Source organism: Lissotriton vulgaris, chromosome 3_1 (assembly GCF_964263255.1).
Source record: "Lissotriton vulgaris chromosome 3_1, aLisVul1.2, whole genome shotgun sequence".
NCBI lineage: Eukaryota > Metazoa > Chordata > Amphibia > Caudata > Salamandridae > Lissotriton > Lissotriton vulgaris.
In genome coordinates this window covers 878690241-878713824 of record NC_141689.1, presented here as the reverse complement: position 1 = coordinate 878713824, position 23584 = coordinate 878690241, and the positions used below count along the sequence as shown (strand labels likewise).

The 23584-nt window shown below is 44.3% G+C and overlaps 1 protein-coding gene across 1 annotated transcript in view; it reads right to left on the bottom strand.

Annotated features, from left to right (window-relative positions):
- Positions 1–23584, bottom strand: part of TUT7 (terminal uridylyl transferase 7) — a 1558036-nt gene that overhangs the window by 1029427 nt on the left and 505025 nt on the right. The window contains exon 10 of the mRNA XM_086961199.1: positions 7289–7426. Coding sequence (XP_086817325.1) covers positions 7289–7426 — 138 coding nt within the window. The remainder of the gene's footprint in view (positions 1–7288; positions 7427–23584) is intronic.

The window sequence follows — 23584 nt, the reverse complement described above, 5'->3', positions numbered from 1 at the left end:
CAATTGCACTGCAACCAGCAAGGCTGAATGTTGACGCTGGGCACACAGATGTTTGGTACAGCCACCCTGGCAACAATATAAACAAATTTAAACATGAAAGGCAGGACAAATACTTTTAAGTTTCACATGTCTTGGTACTGAAGCGTGGAATGGAGCAGGAGCATCGCAATTGGAAACAGCACATAGCCTTCTGAATTGACACATCATCTTGGCGCATCTCACCCACTGCATGGCCCAATACTGACATCACTTTTGCCGCACATTACATCTTCTTCTACATCGATGCAGGCCCAAAACAAGATACTGCTGTTCAGCCGGCCTAAATGGGTACCTGTATTCAGCCCGCGCTCCATTGCTTTCGGTCTGAACTATTTATTGACTTAGGTCCAGAACGGCTAGATAACCCAAAGCGCTCATTGCTTCAAAGTGATATTTTACATTTATTTAAAAAAAATCATATATTGACTTCTACTTGTTGGATTTTTGTCATTTTGGTCTTGTTTAATATAAAACATTAAGCTCTATTTTCCTAACCTAGTGTGGAGACTTTTTATGGTGCTTTCACTGTTACTGTCTGAAGTGTTGCACAAATACTTTACACATTGCCCCTTTAAGTAAGCCTGACTGCTTGGTGCCAAGCTACCAGAGGTTGAGCACAGGATAACTTAGAGTGTGTTGTGACTTACCCGGACTAGGATTGTGGTTCCAGCTTGGACAGGGTGCACAGCTCTGCCAACCAGAATTTCTAAAACACCTTAAGTGCAATGAGCATCTTCACGGTTGGGTTTTGTACTCACTGTGCCACAGGACTCCAGCTGCATCTTGCTGAGGCCCAAGACGACAAACTGATCTGGGGTTACTTGTGTTTTTGTTTAGAGGGGACCAGGCCTGACAGCATAAGTTGGATATGTGCAGCAGTGCTTGCATACAGGGAAGGCGGGTGCAGTGTTAAAAAAAACCTTACAATTCAAAGAAAAACTTTGCTAAAGTTATGCTATGGATAACTTTGCTCTGAAGATTGACACGTTTAAAACACACCATAAACTCACTGAAAAAACTACACTCAAAGTGAATTTATGCCTATGATTTTTAAGCCTAAATCAAACCAGTAAAATGATCTAGTTATGAGTAGCTGTGCACATATAAATATCCCTAACGGAATGCCCATGACCTCTCATCTGATATCACAGAAAACATTACAAATTACAAAATCGATGACATCCTTGGTGACATCACATACCACCTCACCACTGATAACATCATTTGGATGGCCCAGACACTGTTGCTCCTTAAGAACACAAGAAATATTTGATACAAAACACATCTTACATCTTTAGGCACAGCGTCTAACAATTGACCAGGGTCTGCAATGAAAGTACTATGGTAATGAAAGTTGAAATAATTATTGCCATAAGGAATGGTAAAACAATGCAAAGCCTTTCTTTCAACGTGCTGCTGAATTAGGGGGACAGTGCTGCAGGTGTAGGAGACTACTTTGTTCAGCTGGACTGGGGAATGGGACGACAAAAGGGCTGGATGCAGGGCCTGACTGAAGGCTGTCGACAGTGATGTGCTCAACCACCGCTGTGCACGGCTAAAGACGGAGCACAGGTTCTTATGTCCACATGGACTCATGATTCGAAAGCCAGGACCTGATCTCAATCTCCACAATGCGCAGCCATAAGGGCGTAGGGCACTCGTTCTGTACTCAACACCTACTGCACATGGCTAAAGGCCATACACGCTGAGTGATGTCCACATGGGTGAGTGTAGCCACAGTTTAGCTGAAGGTGTAGCGATATTTGAGAATGATAAATAATAGTACATATCACTACATCAGTAAATAACACACATGCAAGCATAAAATGATTGCTAATTTATGATTATATGATCTGTGCCATCATGTGTGAGATCCTGAGCAATGCATTGGGTGGTGTTGTGGATGCGTAACTACTAATAACTGGCGCATTTCTCCTTTTATTTATTTAGAGACAATCATCAACATATTTTAACATTAACTGCTGTTTTCCCAGGGCATATATTACGAAGAAGCGTTTGTGAAAACTGTCTATTTTTCAAGAGACTGAATAGATTCCGATAGTAGTACCCATGAGTTTTGGGCAAAGAAAACCACAAAATTGTTTGCCGTAAGACTCTTAGCTTTCTAATGTGTATGTTTTCCATGCATTTTATAGAACAAAAAACATCGGTGGGTTGCTGTGAAGGTATCAAGGTTTTCTGTGTACTTTTTACTTCTATTTATTATTGTTAGAAATCCTGAAGTATTATTGTTCAATCATCATCATTTTTCATTGCCAATTTTACATACATTAATAGATCAGTTGACACGTCTTTCACCCTATTGCAGTTAAACAGTGGGGTATATAAAGGCACTCATGTTATCTAATTAAACAGAAAAGTAAATAACTCATGAACTTGGTGTACTCGCGTGTGGCATAACAGCTTGTGACAATGCAAAGTCTGACATTTCCTTACCAACAATCAGACGCCATATCTAAATTACACCAGATTTTCATAAGAGTAACAATGTTGGAGCACTCTTCTGCCAAAGAGAATTCAAAGATGGGGAACAGTCAACAGCCTCACAATTCTAGAATCCCAAGTGTTTTTACAAACGTCAGTACAGTTCAATATGCAAACAGAGAGCATCAGAAAACAGATATAAATATATGAATAATAAGACCCACAAAATCAACCACTGAATCACCTCTAAAAACAGCCATGTTGTATATCTGACACTTTGCCAAAGCGATTTAGCATTTAAGAGCACTACAATAAGATCACTGAAAAGCAAGACACAGAAACACCAGCTTAACATTCAAAAAGATGACTTTGCAGTACCTCTTACAGAACTCTTAAAAGAATACCATGAATGCCGGAGGAGCTTCACCTGCTTTGGAATTGATCATGTTCCCAAATTTAGCTAGCAGCAGTGGCAATGGCAACCGTGATAAGACAGTGAGACAAAGGGAAAGCTCTGGATATTTAAAAAGAGTTTAAATAATGAAGCAAAGTTACACCATTGTCTAAAGACTTCTCCTCCAGTATCCTCCACTTTAATCAATTTCTTAACAAAGACATTTCATTTTTGTAATCATGTACCTATAGAATACCCTTCTACTTTTTTCCACAATGTCTTGGTTCTTCAAACTAATCATAACTTTCAATATGGCTGGTAGGTTCCCACGTATAGTACATAATTATCAAATTCCTTCTTAACCTGAATAAATGACTAACCGAAAGACTCCAGACCAATTGTCAACTACTATGTGTATTACACCACAGATACAGAACCTCCTTTAGGAACATACCAGGTTTTAAAAAATAATAGTTTGTTTCTTATTGTATCTAACCTTCCTCTCAATCAGTTCTAAACTCACAAATTGAGGTTAGAATAATTGCCAATGTCTCTTCTGTATTTTCTCTTGCTAGGATATGATAAACCCTCTAAAGACTATCAATGTAATTTGATAATTTGCCACTGGTGTATTTACCCCTCTTACAACTGTTTCTAACCTATTTTTTAATTCTCTGATGTCAACATGTAATATTTAATGCCTAATCTGTCCACATTATGGTGCAATTACATATGTTAAATGCAACTATTACAAAGGCTGCAAATACCAAACTGTAAGCACAATAGATAAAAACAATAAAAACCTGTCTGACATGACACCACAAACCTACGACTCGCTTAATTAGAATTGCAAACATCATTCCTCATGCTGCATATAGAACAAGATTGATAAACATATATAATGCCCATGCTGAAGCCCACAACCTTTAAGACCATACTTATTTCAGGCTGCAGGTCAATTTACACTCCTACTAAATGAGGTGGCTCATGTTACCTATAACATACACCATCTCAAAGTCAAAAGAGTTACCCATGAATGTATACTAATAATAATAAAACCATGAATGGCTCAAACAGACCCCACATCATTACTTTTTGTCCTTACTAATTTCAGATAATACTCGAGTACAATTCAAGAAACTTTCCATTAAGTACAGACAATACACAGTCTCTCATGTAATTCCTTAATACCACAATTCTAGCAGAATGTGGGCCACACACCCTTACAATATGGCTACATTGCAATCATATAGGTTCTGCTCTCCTGAAAAGACTGCAAATGTCACCATGATACATACTAACAAAATGTTTCAAAGTGCCAATGGTTTTCCGAACCATTGATGCTCAATCTACAACAGAATAGGAACCAGACTACAGAATGCTCAGACTCATTATATAGTCTGATCGTGTTCCTACAACACTGACCGAAGTAAAACGCTACTGAAACCCACATGGCCTCTTTCACGTACGCCCCCCCCCCCCCCTTCACTGTGACTTTTGATCGATTACATCCTGCCAGATATATGCCAGATACCCACAAAGATAAGGTACCTATGAAGGTGGGTCTATACCCTTTCTTCCTTACTTACACACTCTAGTCTTCCATCCTGTAAAGAATGATCTTACTGCTTTCAAAACACAATAGCTCCTCCAACGCAACACAGCCACAACATAGTTCTCTACAGGCACTTCCACATCATGAAATCTGCCTCACGTTTCTCATTTTTCCTGCTATAGTGATTGTTCTGCCACAAATACATGCATGTGTACACCAATGTTATGAGATGCTTGTCCGTCACATTAATGTTACATCAGCCTTTATAAAGCCCACTGCTTAACAGCTATAGGGCGAAGCAAGTGTCTACTGATCTATTCATATATGTAACTTTGGAAGACAATGAGATGTACAATTTAAAGACAACAAATCAACATTAAAAATAACAATTTGTGAAACTAAAACGTGCAAAGTAAACCCAGATGTCTTCACAAGTATACATATTAAAAAAAACATTTTTTTTGTTATTCTACAAAGTATATGGAACAGAAAAACAATAAAAAGGTCTTATGTACTAAAGTACTTCAGTACGGTGAACAATTTTGGGTTTTCCTATGACCTACTTAAAAGTCTTGTGGACTAACATATAATTCTAATCAATCTATACCATGCATAATACTATGAAAATGGTAAACTCAGTAGTACCCTATTATTGCCTGAAATCATTGGGTTATATTGCAGATGGGATTCACGCTAAAGCCCTTTACTCTTTCTAACTGTCAATTATTCAGGAAGGCTTCAAATGAAAAATGTATAAGCTTCAACCACAATTTGAAAGAGCATCTTGTCTACGCATACTGTCTGCTTAATTTGTTGGATGACCCATTCCTCCAAGCTAAGCAAAGTTAGATGGTTTTTCACAATGTGATCGTCTTAGTATAGTCTTGCATGCAAAATTTGAATACTAAAACTTATCGGTCTCTGCACCATCTTATTTTCTATTCACAATCCCCACGTCAAATTTTTTTTTTTACACCATCAGTGATCCCCAAGCGCAATTGACAGCACACATTTTTTTATATTCATGCCTGTATGCCTTTTAGAGGCACCGATCCGACATGACTGATTTTACACAAGCAACGCAAGTATTCCAGAAAGAAGGCAATAAGGCTCCAGGCTAGGTCTCCTTCTCTACCCCACCCTCCCATTGCATGCTCCTGTGCATGCCAAAAAGAGCAATCCAGCAAAGGCCTATGCTTTTAAATTCCACTCCCACAAGCTCGGGACTTGCAGGTGATGTCATTGTGACATCAGCTCCATATCAATGAGGCAACCATAAAGCCAGTAGAGCGCTGTCTCAAAAGTAGCAAGGTGTGCAAATCTCACCAAAAAAAAGATTGTACATTACACATTACCTACCTTTCCCCACCATTCTTGCTTACAAAACAGTACATTAGAGTATTTGTTTGCATGGTCATAACCTGGAGTAGACATATGTTAAACAGCACATGCTAAACGTGGTAGTGCATGCAATCTTCCTGAGAAGTAAGATATCTCAGAACGATTATTGATTCTGGTTATCTTTAACCCACCAAGTGCTGCTTTTAGCACTTGAGGATATTGAGAAGATTTTTTCCCCTTATGACAACTCCTCTAAACATTCTGATGATGAAATCAATTTGCCAATTACACATAGATGTTGGTAATACTGTATAACCTTGGTTCACAAAGAACACTATCTCTAGGCACAGCACAAATATAACGCAGCAGCAAGAACACTTTTTGGGTTGAAGCAATTTGGCCATATATCTGATAAACTAAATTAACTTCATTGGCTGCCAGTGGAAAGATAAGCTTTTTCAAAACAGTTCGTCTGAATCATCACATGAAGCACAACACTGGCCCTAAATTCCATAACCGATAATTCTTGAGCCATATGCCTTTATCAAATATCAGGTCAACACCCAAATCCCTCCTGTCGGATTCCTAATATGGCAGGTGGGGAGGCTTTCCTTTCGGGCGCACGGAACCAGGCTCTAGAACGCCACCCTATCACAAATTTAACGGATTAAGGGACAAAATGGCAGGCAACCCTAGATTGTTAAATATGAAGAAATATTAGTGCTAGAACTTTTTCAAGGAAAAATAACCCGTGAGCCGCTAGTTCAAGCATATCTGTTATTGCCAGATACAAAGCAAGCAAAGATGGAGTGGAGGTTTTGGTCTTCCAAAGCCTCAATGGAATTTGAAGCTTGTTATTTACATTGACAAGTGTTCCATAAACCTTAATGATGCTGGAGGGAAGCAAGTACCCACATAAACATCTATTGTTGGAATGTTTTTGTTCCCCAGACAAGAGGAAAATCTAATTGCAAGACAGAAGTCAAGTTTTTCCTGGCTGGAGATTCCAACAATCATATTGGAGCACCACAGTGGTGCTATGGACATTGAAAGTTACAGACAGCTCATACAAAACAAGTAAGCATGAAAAATACACTGGTTATTAAATTATGTTGCATATGTCAACACTTTTTATGAGGAATCAATATAAATTGTAAAGACTAAAAAAAAACTCAGCATCTTGAGATTCGCTACCTTTTCTTGCATAGTTTTGCAAGCCTAATCTTATTATGTGGATTGTTTCTTATCTTTATTCCAGTTATTCATTCTCTGAGTCATTAAGCACTGTAAAAAACTTAGCCCACAGTGTGCAATACTTTAGAAGTACAATGTAAAATAAAAGTAGGTACACCAAAAGCTATACTTTCGATACTGAAATAGTAAAATAACATTTCAGGAGTACAAATTCAAGGGAAAATCCTACATATCCACTGAAAAAAATAGATTTAACAAGCCTCAGACTAGGCTTTAATGTCCTATCTTATTCATGTATAGCAAAGTTACAAAATACACACCTTGCCCATTTTAGAAGAATCTCCGTCTCTGAGATGTGTCTCGTCAATAGCAGCTGGATTGTATTCCCATATCACCTCATCGTTTTCAATATCTACAAGGTTAAAATGTGCTATTTTTCTGAGCGAAAATCCTTCGATCTGTTGGGAAAATACAAATACCAATTAAAGACAGTGATTGCTTTATCCCCAAAACCTAGCATTTGCACTACATTTCCCGACATTGGTGTTTAGGAATAAACAACTACTACTTGGAGTTATATAAATTAAAAGCACCAAAAACAGCTTGCGAAGAAGCTCAAATCAGGAACCATCAAATCCCAGGCAGAATGAAAGGGACCTAATCATGAACACTGTACTTTACTATAATGGAAAGCATTACTTACCTGAAGCTCTTTTCAAGATGAGCATGCAAGGAACTAATTTGAATTCTGTCTTTGAAGTAGAAAGAACGCAGACTACTGATTGATGACAAAAGTTACACATTTTAGCATGATAAAACATGTGTTCTAAAAGATGTCTTTCTGTTTAACAAGGCAAACATACTGTGCTTTTTGGGATGAGATCTTGATTCTTTTGTATTGAAAAAATGCCTGTTGCGTTTTGATTTTAAGCTGGTCTTTCTTTTTGAAAGTGGAAGCAAAAAACATCTTCAATTTGGATATCTCTCCAGATTTTCCAAGCAGGTAGCGTTTAACAACATGTATCCAATATGGTATTTTTTCCTTGCAGGACAAATATAGAGCCCTCAAAATGTACAACAGGTGAGTCTCCCTTTCCACTCCAAATAAGCACATCCAAATTAACATCTTAAGCATCTTCTGGCGTGAGCAGCAACATCTGCCTAGCACTCACCCACACACAGAACCACTTTAGTTACAGATAGCAAGAAACCCCAAACCAAAGCCAATGTCATCAGTGTGCACAGAGCCTAGCAATAGCTCACCTTCAACAGCACTTGCTTTGTACCAAAATGTAAGCATAAATAAGGACAGAAAAACAGACACACATGCCATTTCTAGCCTGTTTCATCCTTTCTTAGAATGACACGTTACTGGCAAAATCCGCGGTAAATTTGGACATTTCATGTTAGTTAAGAGATTAACAACTATAGTGATTACATATAACAAACATTAAGAACTTCCCTCTCCCTTCCCTGACCCGAGCTGATGGTCATGATGGACACATCCCTGCTGAGGTGGGAAGGCCATCTGGCAGAAGTGGAGAAGATAAAAGGATAGGAGGGTCTGCACCTCTGGGATTAGTTGAAGCAGCAGGGCATTTCCCTCACTGTGAACCAACTGGCATGGTCCTTGAAAACCAGAGTGGACTAGTGAGCAGGTGGCATCTACATCCCACGGTGGTGTCTAAAGTGGGAAGAACTTTTATATGATTCAAATGAGATAAACCAAAAACAGTCAGTGACTTTTTACTTTCAATACATTCATGTTGCTACCATAATCACATGCTATGCAAATTACTCCATAATTAACAATTCTTCAAAATAAAAGCCCAATGCATTTCGGGTTTTAAATAAACCCTTCTTCAGGGGTTATATGTCACAACTATGTTTTCTTGCAAGCTTTCTGGCTTTCAGTCCTGCTTGTGGACACTACAATACAAACAATAGAGAAACCTCTTGTGATGCTGACATAAATTCGAGTTAACGTCGTGTTTACATTTTATTCTATAGGATTTGCAATTTTTTTTTTTTTAAAAGGAGAGGGTAGGGTGGAATTGTGCTGCCTAATAATCAGTGAGTTTGTTTAAAAAACGGCATGGAGGTGGTGTTTTTTGTGGCTGTGATTTAGTGTGCTCAATACCGCAGCATACACCCTATTCATGCTTTGTGTCATCACGTGTGAAATTACGGTACTCAGTGTGTACCGAAAAATATACTCACTACTACGATTCCCCGCGTCTCGTGCTAAAAAACAAACGGTTAAAAAATAAACCCTACTGTAACTCCTACTATGAACTCTTATGTGAACACTATACAAAAATAATTGTTACCGATTTCGTATGCCGACGAACATGCAAAGTCCGTGACTTGAATGGTTCAACACCTGCGAATTTTAAGTGCCCCGTACGCTAACGTCGTGTTTGCAGTCTGTACGACTTCCGACCTTAATCACTTGTGTATCCAAGTTCCCGAAGGCGCTGAAAAAAGAAAGCCTCCATGATTCATTTCTCCTTATGTTTAAAGCATGAAGAAATGTGCCTCTAAACCCGCTCTGTCGCTCACCTAACTGTCTTCTCAATTATCGCGTTCATCGAACCCAGCGGCTACGTCATATCCTCCATTTACGCCTTTGATCACCTGACACGTTTAAAACCCTCCTATTTCTACTTTGCCGAGTTCTCAATAAAACTTTATGCTATGTGCCCCGTGTATCAGTGAACACGATTCTAAAGTAAAAATATTGACAGGTGCAGCGCCCGCAAAAAATAGGACACAAAGGTACTTGAAAAATATTCAAAGATGGAAGAGGGTTGATAAATGAAAAAAACGAGAAAGACGCAACCCAAAATCAGTCCTGTGCAAATCCTGTACAATATTGTATTCAACGACGCAATGTCGCTGTTGTTTTTTTCAAAATGCTATATATAGATACCTGTACTTAAAACAATACGTATAAGAGAAACGTCATATTTATACAAAACGTATGTAGTTAGCATCATGTAGATAAACACTCAAATATCATGCTCATTGAATATCATTATGCTGAAAACACACTTAAAGAAAGCATAACATCTCATATTGGTCAGTTAGCCCCCTTGGCTCACTGTGCCAAGAGATTTAATCCAAAATGTCTCTCTGCGGGATACCTGTGTGATGGTCTTTGCCCATTACCTGGTCCACTTTTTCCAGTATAGTAAATCTAATCTGGGGAATGGTGTGTGAGGCTTGTATCCAATGTGTGGCTAAGCTAGATGTAAGATGTTGGTTACGAATGGTGCTTTTATGTTCTATAATGTGTGTTTTAATCTTCCTAGCAGTTCTCCTTACATAAACTAATCCACAAGGACAACATATAGCATAAATTACACCTGCATTGTTACAGTCTGAATTGTGTTTCAGTATTATGTTCTGTCCTGTCTTAAGATGCGCAAATGCATTACCCAATATTACATTGCTGCACTGGCCGCAATTCCAGCATTTGTTCATTTCCTTGTACACTATGTTTGGCCTTGTCTGTTTGCTTTTTAATATTTCCCTCAGATTTTTAGACCGCGTGTGAGCAAAGATTGGTGTTCCTTCAAAAATTTTCTTAAAGTCTGGTTCATGTGCAATTATCTCCCATTGGTTGCGAATAATCTTCTTAATCGAAACTGCCCGAGATGATTGTTTCAAAACAAAGACCATACGCTTATTGGATGATTTAGTAGATTTTTTTTAAAAGAGATGTGCGTTGAAGTTGTGCTACTGTCTGTTTTGCTGTTTCCAATACTGTATCTGGGTAACCTAGAGCCTTATACCGCTCAATCTGTTCCTTTATTAGCTCATCGCTTTGTGTTGACTCCGATATTATTCTTTTGATACGTAATAGCTGAGAAACCGGTAAATGATCTTTCAAAGACCTAGGATGCGCACTGAGATAGTGTAAAGCATTGTTAAAATCTGTCGATTTCCGATATACAGTAGTGGATAAACCTTCAGGGGTTTTGTATATGTCAATGTCCAAAAACTGAATTCTGTCTAGTTGAATGTTATGAGTGAATTTTATTCTGGGGTTCTTCAAGTTGATGTCATGTATGCATTCCTCCAAAATCATCTTTCTCCCTTTCCAAATTACTAGAATATCATCAATGAATCTCAAGTATAACAGTGCATGATCCCGCCATCTTTGATCCTGTAAAATATGGGTGTCTTCGAAATATGACATAAATGTGTTCGCATTTTTAGCACATGAGACGCGGGGAATCGCAGTAGTGAGTATTATTTTTCGGTACACACTGAGTACCGTAATTTCACACGTGATGGCACGAAGCATGAATAGGGTGTATGCTGCGGAATTGAGCACACTAAATCACAGCCACTAATGGGTTTTTTAATAAAACACCACCTCCATGCCGTTTTTTATACAAACTCACTGATTATTCGGCAGCACAATTCGCAGTTTCACAATACAATTCCACCCTACGCTCTCCTTTTTTAAAAAAAAATGTGCAAATCCTATAGAATAAAATGTAAACACGACATTAACTCGAATTTATGTCAGCATCACAAGAGGTTTCTCTGTTATTTGTATTGTAGTGTCCACCCGCAGGACCGAAAGCCAGAAAATTTGCAAGAAAACATAGTTGTGACATATAAGCCCTGGTTTATTTAAAACCCGAAATGCATTGGGCTTTTATTTTGAAAAATTGTTAATTGTGGAGTAATTTGCATAGCATGTGATTATGTTAGCAACATGAATGTATTGAAAGTAAAAAGTCACTGACTGTTTTTTGTTTATCTCATTTGAATCATATAAAAGATTTTTTGTATATAATTTGTTGATGTTTTTGACTATTTGCATGTATAATGCTTTGAGCATATCATAGTGTAAGGATATGTTTTAAGAAATGGAACCTTGGGGGCATTTGATAGAGCACCTTGCAGACATGGGCGTCCCCAGGCCTCGACAGTGAAGTTTCAAATAGGGGGTTGCGCAACATCCCAAGCAGGGTAGCTCCCCAAACAGTTAAGTCTATCACAATTTGGAATTTGAAATACTTTTAGTTGATACAGGTCTACATATTTACAGAGCTGTTAAAGTGGGAAGAACTCAGGCTAGATCTTATTGCCACTTTTGTTTGAGCAGTCCCCACTACAAATCATGTGGTATCTCCTCTGAGATCTGGACGACATCTGTAAGATTTGTTTGATGCTGGGCCAATTGGAACTTTAGATTTCATTGCAGCACCCACATGTGCCACCAGGCATAGCTGACAAGGAGGATGCAGGAGGCTTTAAAGCCAAGAAGCATTAGAGCTACTCTCACAATGATCCAGGACCGAGACTGAAATAGCAGGATCATAGCCTGACTATCCTGAACATGGTATAGTAGAGGGAAGGCCCTTAACTGCACGGTATACAGGATAGCTCCAATGAATGGAAGCCTGTGCGAAGGAGTCCGGTGCGGCTGGCTGACAGTGAACCCGAAAGATGCCAGGAGGTTTGCCATAGTCTGGAGGTGGTCTACAATTGACTGTGGCGAGACCCCCTTCCAACAGTTAGTCGCTGAGGTATGGGACTGTTATCCTACACCTCCAGAGGAGGCAGCTACCATTGCCATCACTTTTGTCAATACCCAAGGAGATGTGGTGAGGCCAATGGGGAGTACAGCAAACTGAAAAGGCTCCAGGCCTATCCTGAACTGCAGATAATCTCTGTGGGACTGCAGGACGGATATATGAAAATAAGCATCTTGTAGGTCCAAAGACACAACCCCGTCACCTGTGCCCAGGGAAGACAGTATCTGGGTCAGCATTAGCATTTTAAACTTGCCCTTCCGTAGAAAGGCATAGGCCGAAAGTCCAAAATAGGCCTGCCATAGGCCGAAAGTCCAAAACAGGCCTGAGTCTCCATTCCAACTTCGGAACAAGGAAACAGCAAGAGTAACAACCCCCTCAGCTTTCGAGAGTAGCATCCTTTTGAGAGCATACTTGGAGAGCAGCGCTTGCACCTCCTACAGAAGAGTGGACAAGTACCCATTGGAAGATTTGCTCTGATGAGGGGGAAATAGTTGGTAGGAAAAAAGAAAAGGCAGGGCCTGGTCATGTAGAACAATTTTAAAACCCATCTGCTGGACATGATGGATTGCCACACTGGGAGGAAATGATGGACCCTACTCTCCACAAGTAGGATCACTAAGGGCAAACTAAAGTGGTTTGGTGGCACGGGAAGAGGAATAGGACTTATGCACCTGCTGGCCTACACGTTGGCAACCAGATCCCACGTCCACTGCCTCTAAACGACTGCGGTAACTGTTATATATGGTGGAAAGACTGTCTCTACCTATAAGTCAGCCATAGGGAACAGCCTCTGAACTTGAATTGGGAGGGGTCAGCAGACCCAAGATACACACTGTAGTTCTACTTTCTTCGAAGCACTCCAATGAATTAGCACCAAAAATGTGTGACCCATTAAAGGGCATATCCATGAAAGAGGCCTGAACATCACCTGAAAACACTTTGGAAAGCTTACATGCCTTGGGAAGTACACGAATGCTGCAACTGTTCCGTGACATATAGCTTCGAGTCCTGGTACCAAATCGCTTTCGGGGCACAAGGGCACATTCATCACAAAACTTCAAGTCATAGCCCAAGTTCAGACACAAGAAACAAACCTCAGGTGGGTCCGTGGCTGACATCTCTTTTCTAGAGTGGTGCATAGCTTGAAACAAAATGGTTTACTTTCCAGTATGAGTAGTTTTGCAACTTGAAGAGTTTTCTGGATTCATTTAAAGGTTTGGTTGGGGGTGCGCGTAATAATAAGGAGTCCAGAAAGAGTGATGTTTGTATGCAAAAATTATCTTCTTTATTCAGTATCAAAAAGTTCCACATTTGTTAACATACATCAGCCAACGCGTTTCTCTCCCTCAAGGGGAGCTTCCTCAGGGCAATTAGATTTGTAACGTTCCTTCAAAAGTGAGAATATTTAGAATGTATTGGAAATGTGACCAGGCGATTTGTCCTGTGCCCAGGATGAAGTGATGTCGGTTAGCCGCGGTCTTGGCTTAGTAATAAGGGCCACGTAGAGATGTTTATTCAATCTCAGGTAGCGGTTCTGTAAGTTGCTGGCGGCATAAAAGATTTCGGAAAATAGGTCCTTGGTATCAAAGGAACCAACAAGATGCCGCCTCGTAGTTATTCCTTGAGTATACGTGTGTTGTCCTGGCCCGGTCCCATGTATACGAACCGAGTTTCAGGGTCACGAATCGTCCGAGCGGCAAAGCAACGTGTAATAGCGTTTCGGTTCCGTTTTCTGGATTCACATTGCTGTGCATTATTTCGCCATCTAGAGGTTGGGTCCGGAATAGTCTTTTTTGGGGGGCCATCGTAGACTACCATTTGGTGCTAGGTCAATCCCTTGTGTGACATCAAACGGCATCCCGGAGGTTCCTGTGCGTACTAGCCATCTTCGGATTCTTTTTTCCCTTTTTCCTTGTAGGAAGTGTCAAATTCTGTTTTGTTTAGATGTTAGTTTTTTAGCTTCAGTGAAATCTTCTCCCATCTGGGGGGCGGAGCTAGCCGGCGTCGATGGCGGACGCGTGAGCCTTCGGCTCCTCGCATAGCCCCGGAATAATCCTGTTAAACTATCCTTAATTGTGCCGAACATGTCATAGCGGGCTCTCGAACGCCTGCTGGCACCCCCGGCTGCCTTTGGAGAACTTTTGGACCGGCTGTGTGTGAGCCTTCCTGACCATTTGAGGGTGCTGCTCCCGGCGACGCGGCAGTGACGGACTAGGCCGGCAGCCGCGCACTATCCTGGAGAGGTGGCCGGGCGACGTCATCGGACGTGCGGCCTCAACGCCGAGAGTGACTGGGCTGGGTGCGGACCGGACCGAAAATTGGATTTATCACTGCTTGAGAAGTTCTCTCCCTCCTATTCTGCGACTGCTCATAAGTGAAGAGCCCGGAGGCTCCGCGACAGGGGGAAGCATACAACTCTGACCGTCTGAGCCACGAGGCGGAGCGCCCACTGACTTGGTGCCATAGCCGATCTGGTTCCCCGCTGCGGCGAACCGCTATCCCGCTGCCTCCTGGGGAGAGGTAATCCGGGGCAGGAGCGGAGGTCCTGACTGCCTTCTAAGCCGTGAGGGTGAGAGACTTGCTGCAGCGCGGGGAAGGGCTTCGTCCGCCATTGCAGACGCCATCTTGGTCGCGTCAGAAACCCGGAGATTGGTGGCAGTGCTTCGCTTGCTTACAAGATCCCAGGGTTGCATACTTGGCCTCCTGCCGTAGAGGGGCTCCCCCGCTATACACCTCAACACATTAGGGACTGCGATGGGGAAGAACGACGCGGCCCAGGGGAAGCTCTCCTTTGAACGGCGCCGTCCGAAGGGGTCGGAGGTGGCGGCGCCGGAGACATCGCCGAAAGGGGCCATGGCGACAGCCCCGGCACCCACGGAACTCAGAGACATGTTAGCTGCAATGGAGAAAGGCATCCAAGATAGCATTGCATCCGTGGGTACCAAGATAGACGCTCTGTCCTACCGCATGGATCGTATGGCGGAGCGTGTGGATAAACATGCGGAGCGCCTAGACATGGCAGAGCGCCGTCTCACTGAAGCGGAGGAGGCTCAAACAGAGTGGGACAAAGAAAGAAAGCAGTTTGATAGGCTACTTCATGTTATCAGGGACAAGACAGAGGACTTGGAGGCGCGCTCCCGCAGATCCAACCTCCGCATCACAGGCGTAGCGGAAACTACACAAACAGGGAAGATGGAGCTGTACGTAGAGAAGCTGCTGAAGCTTCTACTGGGTGAGGAAGTGTTCTCCCCCATGTTCATTGTGGAACGAGCGCACCGCACGTTGGGCCCACAACCTCAGCCTGGCGCGCCTCCTCGCCCCATTATCGCGAAGTTACTTCACTACCGCGACAGAGACACGGCCCTTCGAATGGCGAGGGAGAAGGGCAAACTACAACATGAGGGTATGGATATCTCCATATACCCGGACTTCACAGCCAAGGTGCAGGAAGAGAGGCGACAGTTTGCGCCGTACAAGAAACAACTCAGAACTTTGGGCCTGGACTATGTGATGCTGTATCCCGCCAAGCTCCGCATAAACACCGGTGGAAGGTCGTATTACTTCACGGACCCTAAGGAACTTCACAAGTCCCTGAAAACTTGGACGCGGGAGAGGAAGGAGGCCCGGCGTGGCCAGGACGACGACGCCGGCTCGGCATCGAACCTGGAAGAGCAGGACTAGAGGTCACTGTAGAGCGGTTTGGTAATCTTCCATGGAGGCGGCCACCTGACCCTGGCACCACAAGGACTCCATGTTTGCAGAGGCCCGAGAGGTCTAATTCGCTACACAGGGTTTGCTTTGTTAGGATGTGGAGATGCTGATCGGACATAGGTCCCACGCACTGTTGGTAAGGTAGCGGATGCAACTTGGGAGGGTTTCATGGACAAATGCTGCAGAGCTGGGGGGATCAGTATGGGTGGGGGAGGGCGGATATACTTGCTATTAGAGGGGCACTGTTACATAAGAGGGGCTGGTCTGAGGCGCTGATCACACATTCCTTCGGAACAGTTGGTGGTGAACTATTTTGGCACGCTCTGCCCTGGTGCCTTTGGTTGAGATACTCTCTGAGGGGTTAGTGTTGAACTGTTGAACACTACACTTGTGGAGGGTTGATGGGGGGGGCTTTTGGGTACTGTCTGACCAGGTTGGGGGAGGTCGGCTGTGGGTGGGTTGGTGCTCGAGGGGTGGGAGTTAGGATTTGGTCTGTTGGGGTGAAATGTTGCCTGGGGTTGTTTGCGGGGTTTAACTGTACGGAGTGTGTACTGCGGTGTGGTGCAGTCCCTGTTCGGAGACGCTGGCTGGCGTTTTTGAAATTGCGTGAACTGCTGTGTCCTTATTCGCCTATACCTGATACACATACACGAGTGAATCCTTGTAATGTCTAATGCTGCACCGAATTTGCCTACACATGGCCCTGATACGCTGAAACTTATAACTTGGAATGTGAGGGGTCTGAACGACTTCCGTACATTGAGGAAGGTCCTTAGCTATCTCAGTAGACATCATGTGGACCTAGCCCTACTTCAGGAAACGCACTTACCACACTCCAGTAGAATGCTACAGGCTAGGGGATTGGCTGGGAACATAGTCGCAGCGGGCTTCACGACACACGCCCGTGGGGTATTGATTTGGGCCAATCCTTCCTCACAGCTGAAGCTCATCCCAGTGCACACTGATCCGGAGGGCAGGTACGTCATGGCTAGATGTGTGGGTAGGGGCCTAGATCTATTGGTGGTGAATGTTTATGGCCCCAATTATGATCACCCTGAATTCTACGCAACTCTGTCGGCTCTCGCCAGGTCACACACGCAGCCTTGGACGCTGTGGGGCGGGGACTTTAACTTTGTATTTGACCCAACTATGGACCGTTCCGCGGGCGTTGCTCGGCGCCCGGTGGCTTCGGCCTCGTATATGAGAGCGGAAATGACTAAGTCAGACTTGGCGGATGTTTGGAGGGAGAGGCACCCCACGAAGGGCGGTTTTACACATTACTCGGCCTTCCATGATGTCCACACTAGGATAGATTACTGGTTGGCGTCCCCCCAGGTACTTGACAGCACTAGCGCATGCGAGGTCCTCCCACGCACACTCTCGGACCACTCCCCTATCCTTCTACACCTCTTAACAGCCAGGAAGGGGATTCCGGCCTTCACCTGGAGGTTCCCCCCTTTTGCGTTGCTCGATGAGGCCTTCAGGGGGGATATCGCAGAGGACATAGACCAATTCTTTGTGACAAACATAGGTACAGTAGACGACTTCTTTACGGTCTGGGAAGCTTTTAAGGTGTACATCAGGGGGGTGGCTATGTCCAAGCACTCAAGTGTGTTACGCTCCATTAGACGGGACCTCACCACTTTGGAGAATAGGATAGCGGGGTTAGAGGCTAGGCGACTGCAATCCGGCGGCGATTCTGAGGGGCCGGAGATCACCCAACTCCTGTCTGAGTTTCAGGCTCTGGCAGACAGAGAGATCCTGTATATGGGTAAATATGCTACCGCCAGAGTGTACGGGGAAGGGGAAAGACCCGGTGCGTTATTGGCACGCATGGTCCGGAGCTCCAGACGCCCACTGGTTGTCGAGGAGCTGAGAACTCCGGAGGGAGACACAGTCACAGACGAGGAGCAGATACTTGAGACCTTCAGAAAATATTACGCAGGGTTATATCAATCCAAGACGCAGGGAGTGGAGGACGAAATGGAGGACTATTTAGATCATATTGCTATGCCGTTCCTCAAGAACTTGGATAGGGAATTCTTAATGGCCCCCTTCCACCAGGACGAAATACTGGAAGCTCTAGCAAGTATGAGATCGGGCAGTGCCCCGGGCTCGGATGGCCTCACGGTTAGTTTTTACAAAGCCTTAAAGGACCTACTGTTGCCACACTTGGTTACCCTCTTTGATGCAGTTTGTGAGAACGGTGAAATGCCACCTACTATGCGCGAAGCACTGCTCATCACTATCCCTAAACCGGGGAAACCGCCTGACCTTTGCGGCTCGTACAGACCGCTCAGCCTGCTGAATGTCGATGCTAAGATTTATGCTAAGGTAATAGCCACTCGTCTGGCCTTATTGGTCCCTGGACTGGTCGCCCCAGAGCAGTCCGGGTTTGTCCCGTGCAGAAATTTGACCTACAATATACGCACGGTACTGGGCACCATGCAGCATGTCAAGCAGGAGAACAGCGCGCTGGCAATCTTCCTTGACATGGAAAAGGCATTCGAATCGGTTGAGTGGCCCTTCATGGTACGTGTATTGCGGAAGTTGGGTTTGGGCGAGCCATTCATGCAGCGGATTGGGGCGCTGTACCACCGTCCCTCTGCTAGGCTGCGTTTGGGCGATAGGGTGACAGAGCCGATCTATATTGGAAGGGGCACGCAACAGGGTTGCCCCCTGTCGCTGTTGCTCTATGCATTGGTGGCGGAACCCCTGGCATGTGCAATACGGGAATACCACAGCCTGGAGGGCATCAGTTTCCCCACCTATAAAATAGGGATATCAATCTATGCAGATGATACACTGCTGTATGTTAGGGACCCGGAGGCTAACTTGGCCGCGGTTCTTCGTGAGGTGGTCCGCTTCGGCTCGCTCTCGGGCCTGAAGGTGAACTGGGATAAGTCAATCGCTTTTCCGCTCACCCCGGTGACACGGCCGTTCGCTATGGAGTACCCGCTTCAGTGGTCCTCCGACTCTGTTCGCTATCTGGGCATTCGCCTTCATACAGATCCCGAGATTCTAATTCGGGACAATTACGGGGTGGCATATAGCAAATTGGTCGATGACGTCGATACCTGGATCAGGCTTCCGCTCTCCCTTTCGGGTAGAATCGCTTTAATGAAAATGGTGGTGCTCCCCAGATTCCTGTTCCTCTTCCTGAATTTGCCTGTGGTATTGTCGAAGGTATTCTTTAAACAGCTTACCACAGTCATGATAAGACTGGCCTGGGGGGGCAAACAGCCCAGAGTTCGATGGACGACCCTGATACTCCCTTGCGAGATGGGAGGACTGGGAGCACCGGACCTAGAACGCTATTATAGGGTAGCACAGGCATCGCATTTACACTCATGGATTCATGGTGATGCTCGGACTCCGCACCTGATACTGGAGCGGCTGTTTGCGGATCCGCTCCCTCTGCCCGCCACTGTCTGCCTGCCAACGGACTGCACGGTTGGACAAATGGACTCGCTTAAGGCGACCAACCATGCCTGGAACCATTTGTTGAGTTCTCGTGGCAGCACATTGCTATACTCCCCACTGATGCCCGTTGAGTGGGCCCTTTGGCTCGACCCGTTGGGTGAAAAAGGAGTGATTAAAGCCCTGCGGACCCTTGGCGTAGAGAAAATGGAGGACCTATCCGCAGATGGCACGCTTAAAACCTGGGACCAGCTGACTCCCACGGAGTCAGGCTACACCCTGCTACAGAAATTCCAATATCATAGACTCCGCTCTGCGTTCCGTGAAACACTGGGCCCAGACTTGGAGGAACCGGAGGAGGTCCCGGAACTGACCTATGTTATCAAATCTACCTCACCGGCGAAGCTCGTTTCGCAGGTTAACAAGTTGGGAGTAGCGCATCAGCGATTGCAACCCTCTAAAACCAGGGAGGCCTGGCAGGCCGATTTTCAATCCCCAATAGACGATCTTATGTGGCGATACTGCTGCTCTAGCACGCGTAAGATCTCATTGAATGGCAGGCACCGGTTGGTGCATTTTAAATATCTACAGCGGGTGTACTATACACCTGAGCGTTTGCACCGTTATGGCCTTCGCCCCACAGCTGAATGCGAGCGCTGCCGGACAATGGTGGCCGATTTTTTCCATTTGGCATGGTTATGCCCTGGGGTGCAGGCGTTCTGGGGGGAGGTCTTTGCCGAACTGGACCAGATTCTGGGGGAGGCCCTGCCCCGCACGCCGGCGCAGGCGCTTATTGGTTATTCTAAGCCACTGGCCCCTTCTCTGCGTCGGCTGGTGGACATGGCACTGTTATTGGCGAGGAGAGTGGTGGCGGCTTGCTGGATGCGTGGGCCCCTGCCAACCAAAACAAGATAGCTGCGAGACCTACAGCATTGCTGCACCCAGACAGAACTATACAGCGACCTGTTACCGCCCAGAAGTAGGCCCAAAAATTTCTGGGATCTTTATAAAGAACACCAGCAGAAGGGGGAGGAGGAAGGCTGACACATCCGAGGCGGTTGAACTCCAGGATAGGGTAGAGGAGTAAGCTCTGACTGTGTTCTTCGCTATACTGGAGGGGGGAAGGTTGGGAGGGCTCCGAGTTAGGCGGGGGATGTTGAGGCTGTGGGCTGCCGGGGGGGGGCCGTTCACTGAGGGAGGTTAGACACTGGATACAGAGTAGGAACACGTAGGTACACAGGGGGACATGTTAGTTAGGGCAGGGCTGGCGGACACACAGACACACTCTAGAGGGCGGGGTGGGAGTTTAGTTGGGGTTGTTTTTTTGACCTAGTCTCAGTATTAGATCTGTTAACCGCGATTGCAGTAGTAGATTGCCAGTTGCCACGCCGAATCAAAACGAGGCCAACCACAAAACGCTTCTACTGACACAGTTACACAATCGATGCATTACCTCGCCGCCGGGCCCCCGGGATGCCGGCAAGAAGGCTGTGTTCGTAATAATCCTTTGCGGCTCATGTGATGATCATACTTTATGTGGAGATGCACTGTGCGCAAGTGTTACATTTGGTGTTGTCAATGGCTTTGCTATCAATAAAGATCTTTATAAAAATAAAAAAAAGAAATCTTCTCCCATCTGTTAGTATTCTTCATTATAGGGGAGGTGGGTGGATCGCATGTGAATCCAGAAAACTCTTCAAGCTGCAAAACTACTCCCACTGGTAAGTAATCATTTTGTTTTGCAGCATGAATCCTTTTCTGGATTCACATGCCGTGCATTAGATTATGTACCGGTTTCTCCCTCCTTGGGGTGGCTGTGGTCAGATGAGAAAGACTTTGCGAACAGGTGTTGAAGTACCTTTTGTCCTACGTGAGCTTGCTTAGTCATCTGTATATCCACCCAGTAATGCTTGGTGAATGTATGTGAAGATGCCCATGTTACAGCAACACATATAGTGTCTATTAATACGTTAGCCATGAATGCTAGGATTGCTCCTTTTTTCCTTGTTGAATGTGCCTTTGGCCTTGTGTTCAGGTTTTTACCTGCTGAGGAAAAGCATATCTGGATTGCTTCTACAATCCAACGAGCAATCGTCCTCTTTGTCACGGGTGCTCCTTTTTTGGAGTTTGAGACGAACAATTGATTGTTTTATGAATTTGTCTTTTCTGTTGTAGATAGTACACAAAATCCCTCTTTCTGTCTAAGGTATTGAGGCTCCTTTCTAGTCGTGCTTGTGGATCTTTGAAGAAGACTATTAGCTGTATACTTTGGTTTAAATGGAATCTGCTTACTACCTTAGGTAGGAATTGAGGATTTGTCCTTAAGATAACTGTCTTTGTGCATTTGCATGTATGGTGCCTCAATAGTCAATGCCTGAAGTTCACTTACTCTTCGTAAGGATGTTATGGCTATTTAAAAGGCAGTTTTGATGGTGATGTATTTAAGCTCTGCTTTGTGCACGGGCTCGAATGGCTCCGTCATTAGTTGTATTAGGACTGTGTTTAAGCTCCACATTGGTGCTGGAAACTTTCTTTGGGGTGCAATTCTTTTTGATCCTTTAAGGAATCTTTTGACGACTGGTGCCGTGAAGAAACTTTTACATGATTTCCCCCTGGTTTAGGCTACAATTGCTGCCAGGTGCACCTTGAGGCTTGAATAGTTGATGTTACTGTCAAGCAGGTGTGTCAGATTAATGAGCACTGTTTCTTGCATGGAAATAGAGCTTAGGGTATTGTTTTTGTGCACCATATGGTGTACCATTGCCACTTTACGGTGTAGCATTGTCTTGTGGTGTTCTTTCTTACCTCTGAATAGTTCCATTGCTTTATGAGGTAAGTTCAAAGGTCCGAACTCTATGTTTTCAGGCGCCAAGCTGCTACGCTAAGCGTTGCTGGTTCTGGGTGAAAGATTTGGTCCCCTTGCATTGTGAAGAGGTCCTTGTCTGCTTTGAGCTTGATCATATGACCCTTGGACAGTTTGAGCAGAATTGAGTACCAGGCTTGTTTTGCCCATTAGGGGCTATGAGCATTAGATTTGTTCCTAGTTATCTGGCTTTCTCTAGAACTCTTTGTATTAGAGGAATTGGAGGAAACACGTATGCAAATGTCCCTGACCAGTTTAGTGCAGGGCTTTCCCTTTTGATAGTTGGAGATGAAACCTGGAGGAAAAGAATTGGCATGTCTTGCTCTCTATTTTTGTGAATAGGTCTATCTCTGGTGTCCCCCAGATGTTTAAGATTTGTTGTAGGGTCCTCCGTTTCATTTCCCACTCATACAAGCTGCTGTTCTGTCTCCTGAGTTGATCTGTTTCTGTGTTGTCTTTAACCTGGCAGGTGAATTGTCTGAAGGCTGATTTCTTTGAATTTGTCCATTTCCAAATCTACTGTGCTAGTTTGCTTAAGGTGAATTACTTCGTACCTCACTGCTTGTTGAGGTAGAAGATAGACGTGGTGTTGTCAGTATGACTTGAAACTGTTTTCTACGGTATGTGGGCTTGGAACACCGTCTTCATCTCGAGGAAGTTGATGTACTTTATGGAGACTTGATTGTTCCATAGACCCTGTACTATCAGGTGTCCTGAATGTGCTAAATACAAATATAGAACACCTGAAGTCTAGAACATGTGTATGTAAGCCAATGTTTAGTGCCTCTCTCAAACGCAATGCTACAAGCGTAAAATGGCTGGGGGAGACATCCCTTAAGGATAAGAACCCTCACTCACCCGAGGGTGACATGCTTCATCATATGGGTCCTCCTTACCAGTGTGGAAAACATAGTCACCACTGGGAGCTACTACTTCGGTGTTTAAAGAAGGAGCTCAGAGATGTTTTATCAGGTAAGGGACAGGATGATAATCCCATATGTGAGATGATAGGTGTAGTAGGGTATGCAGAGCTGTGTGAAGGAGTGGGTAGGTGAGATTAAAAC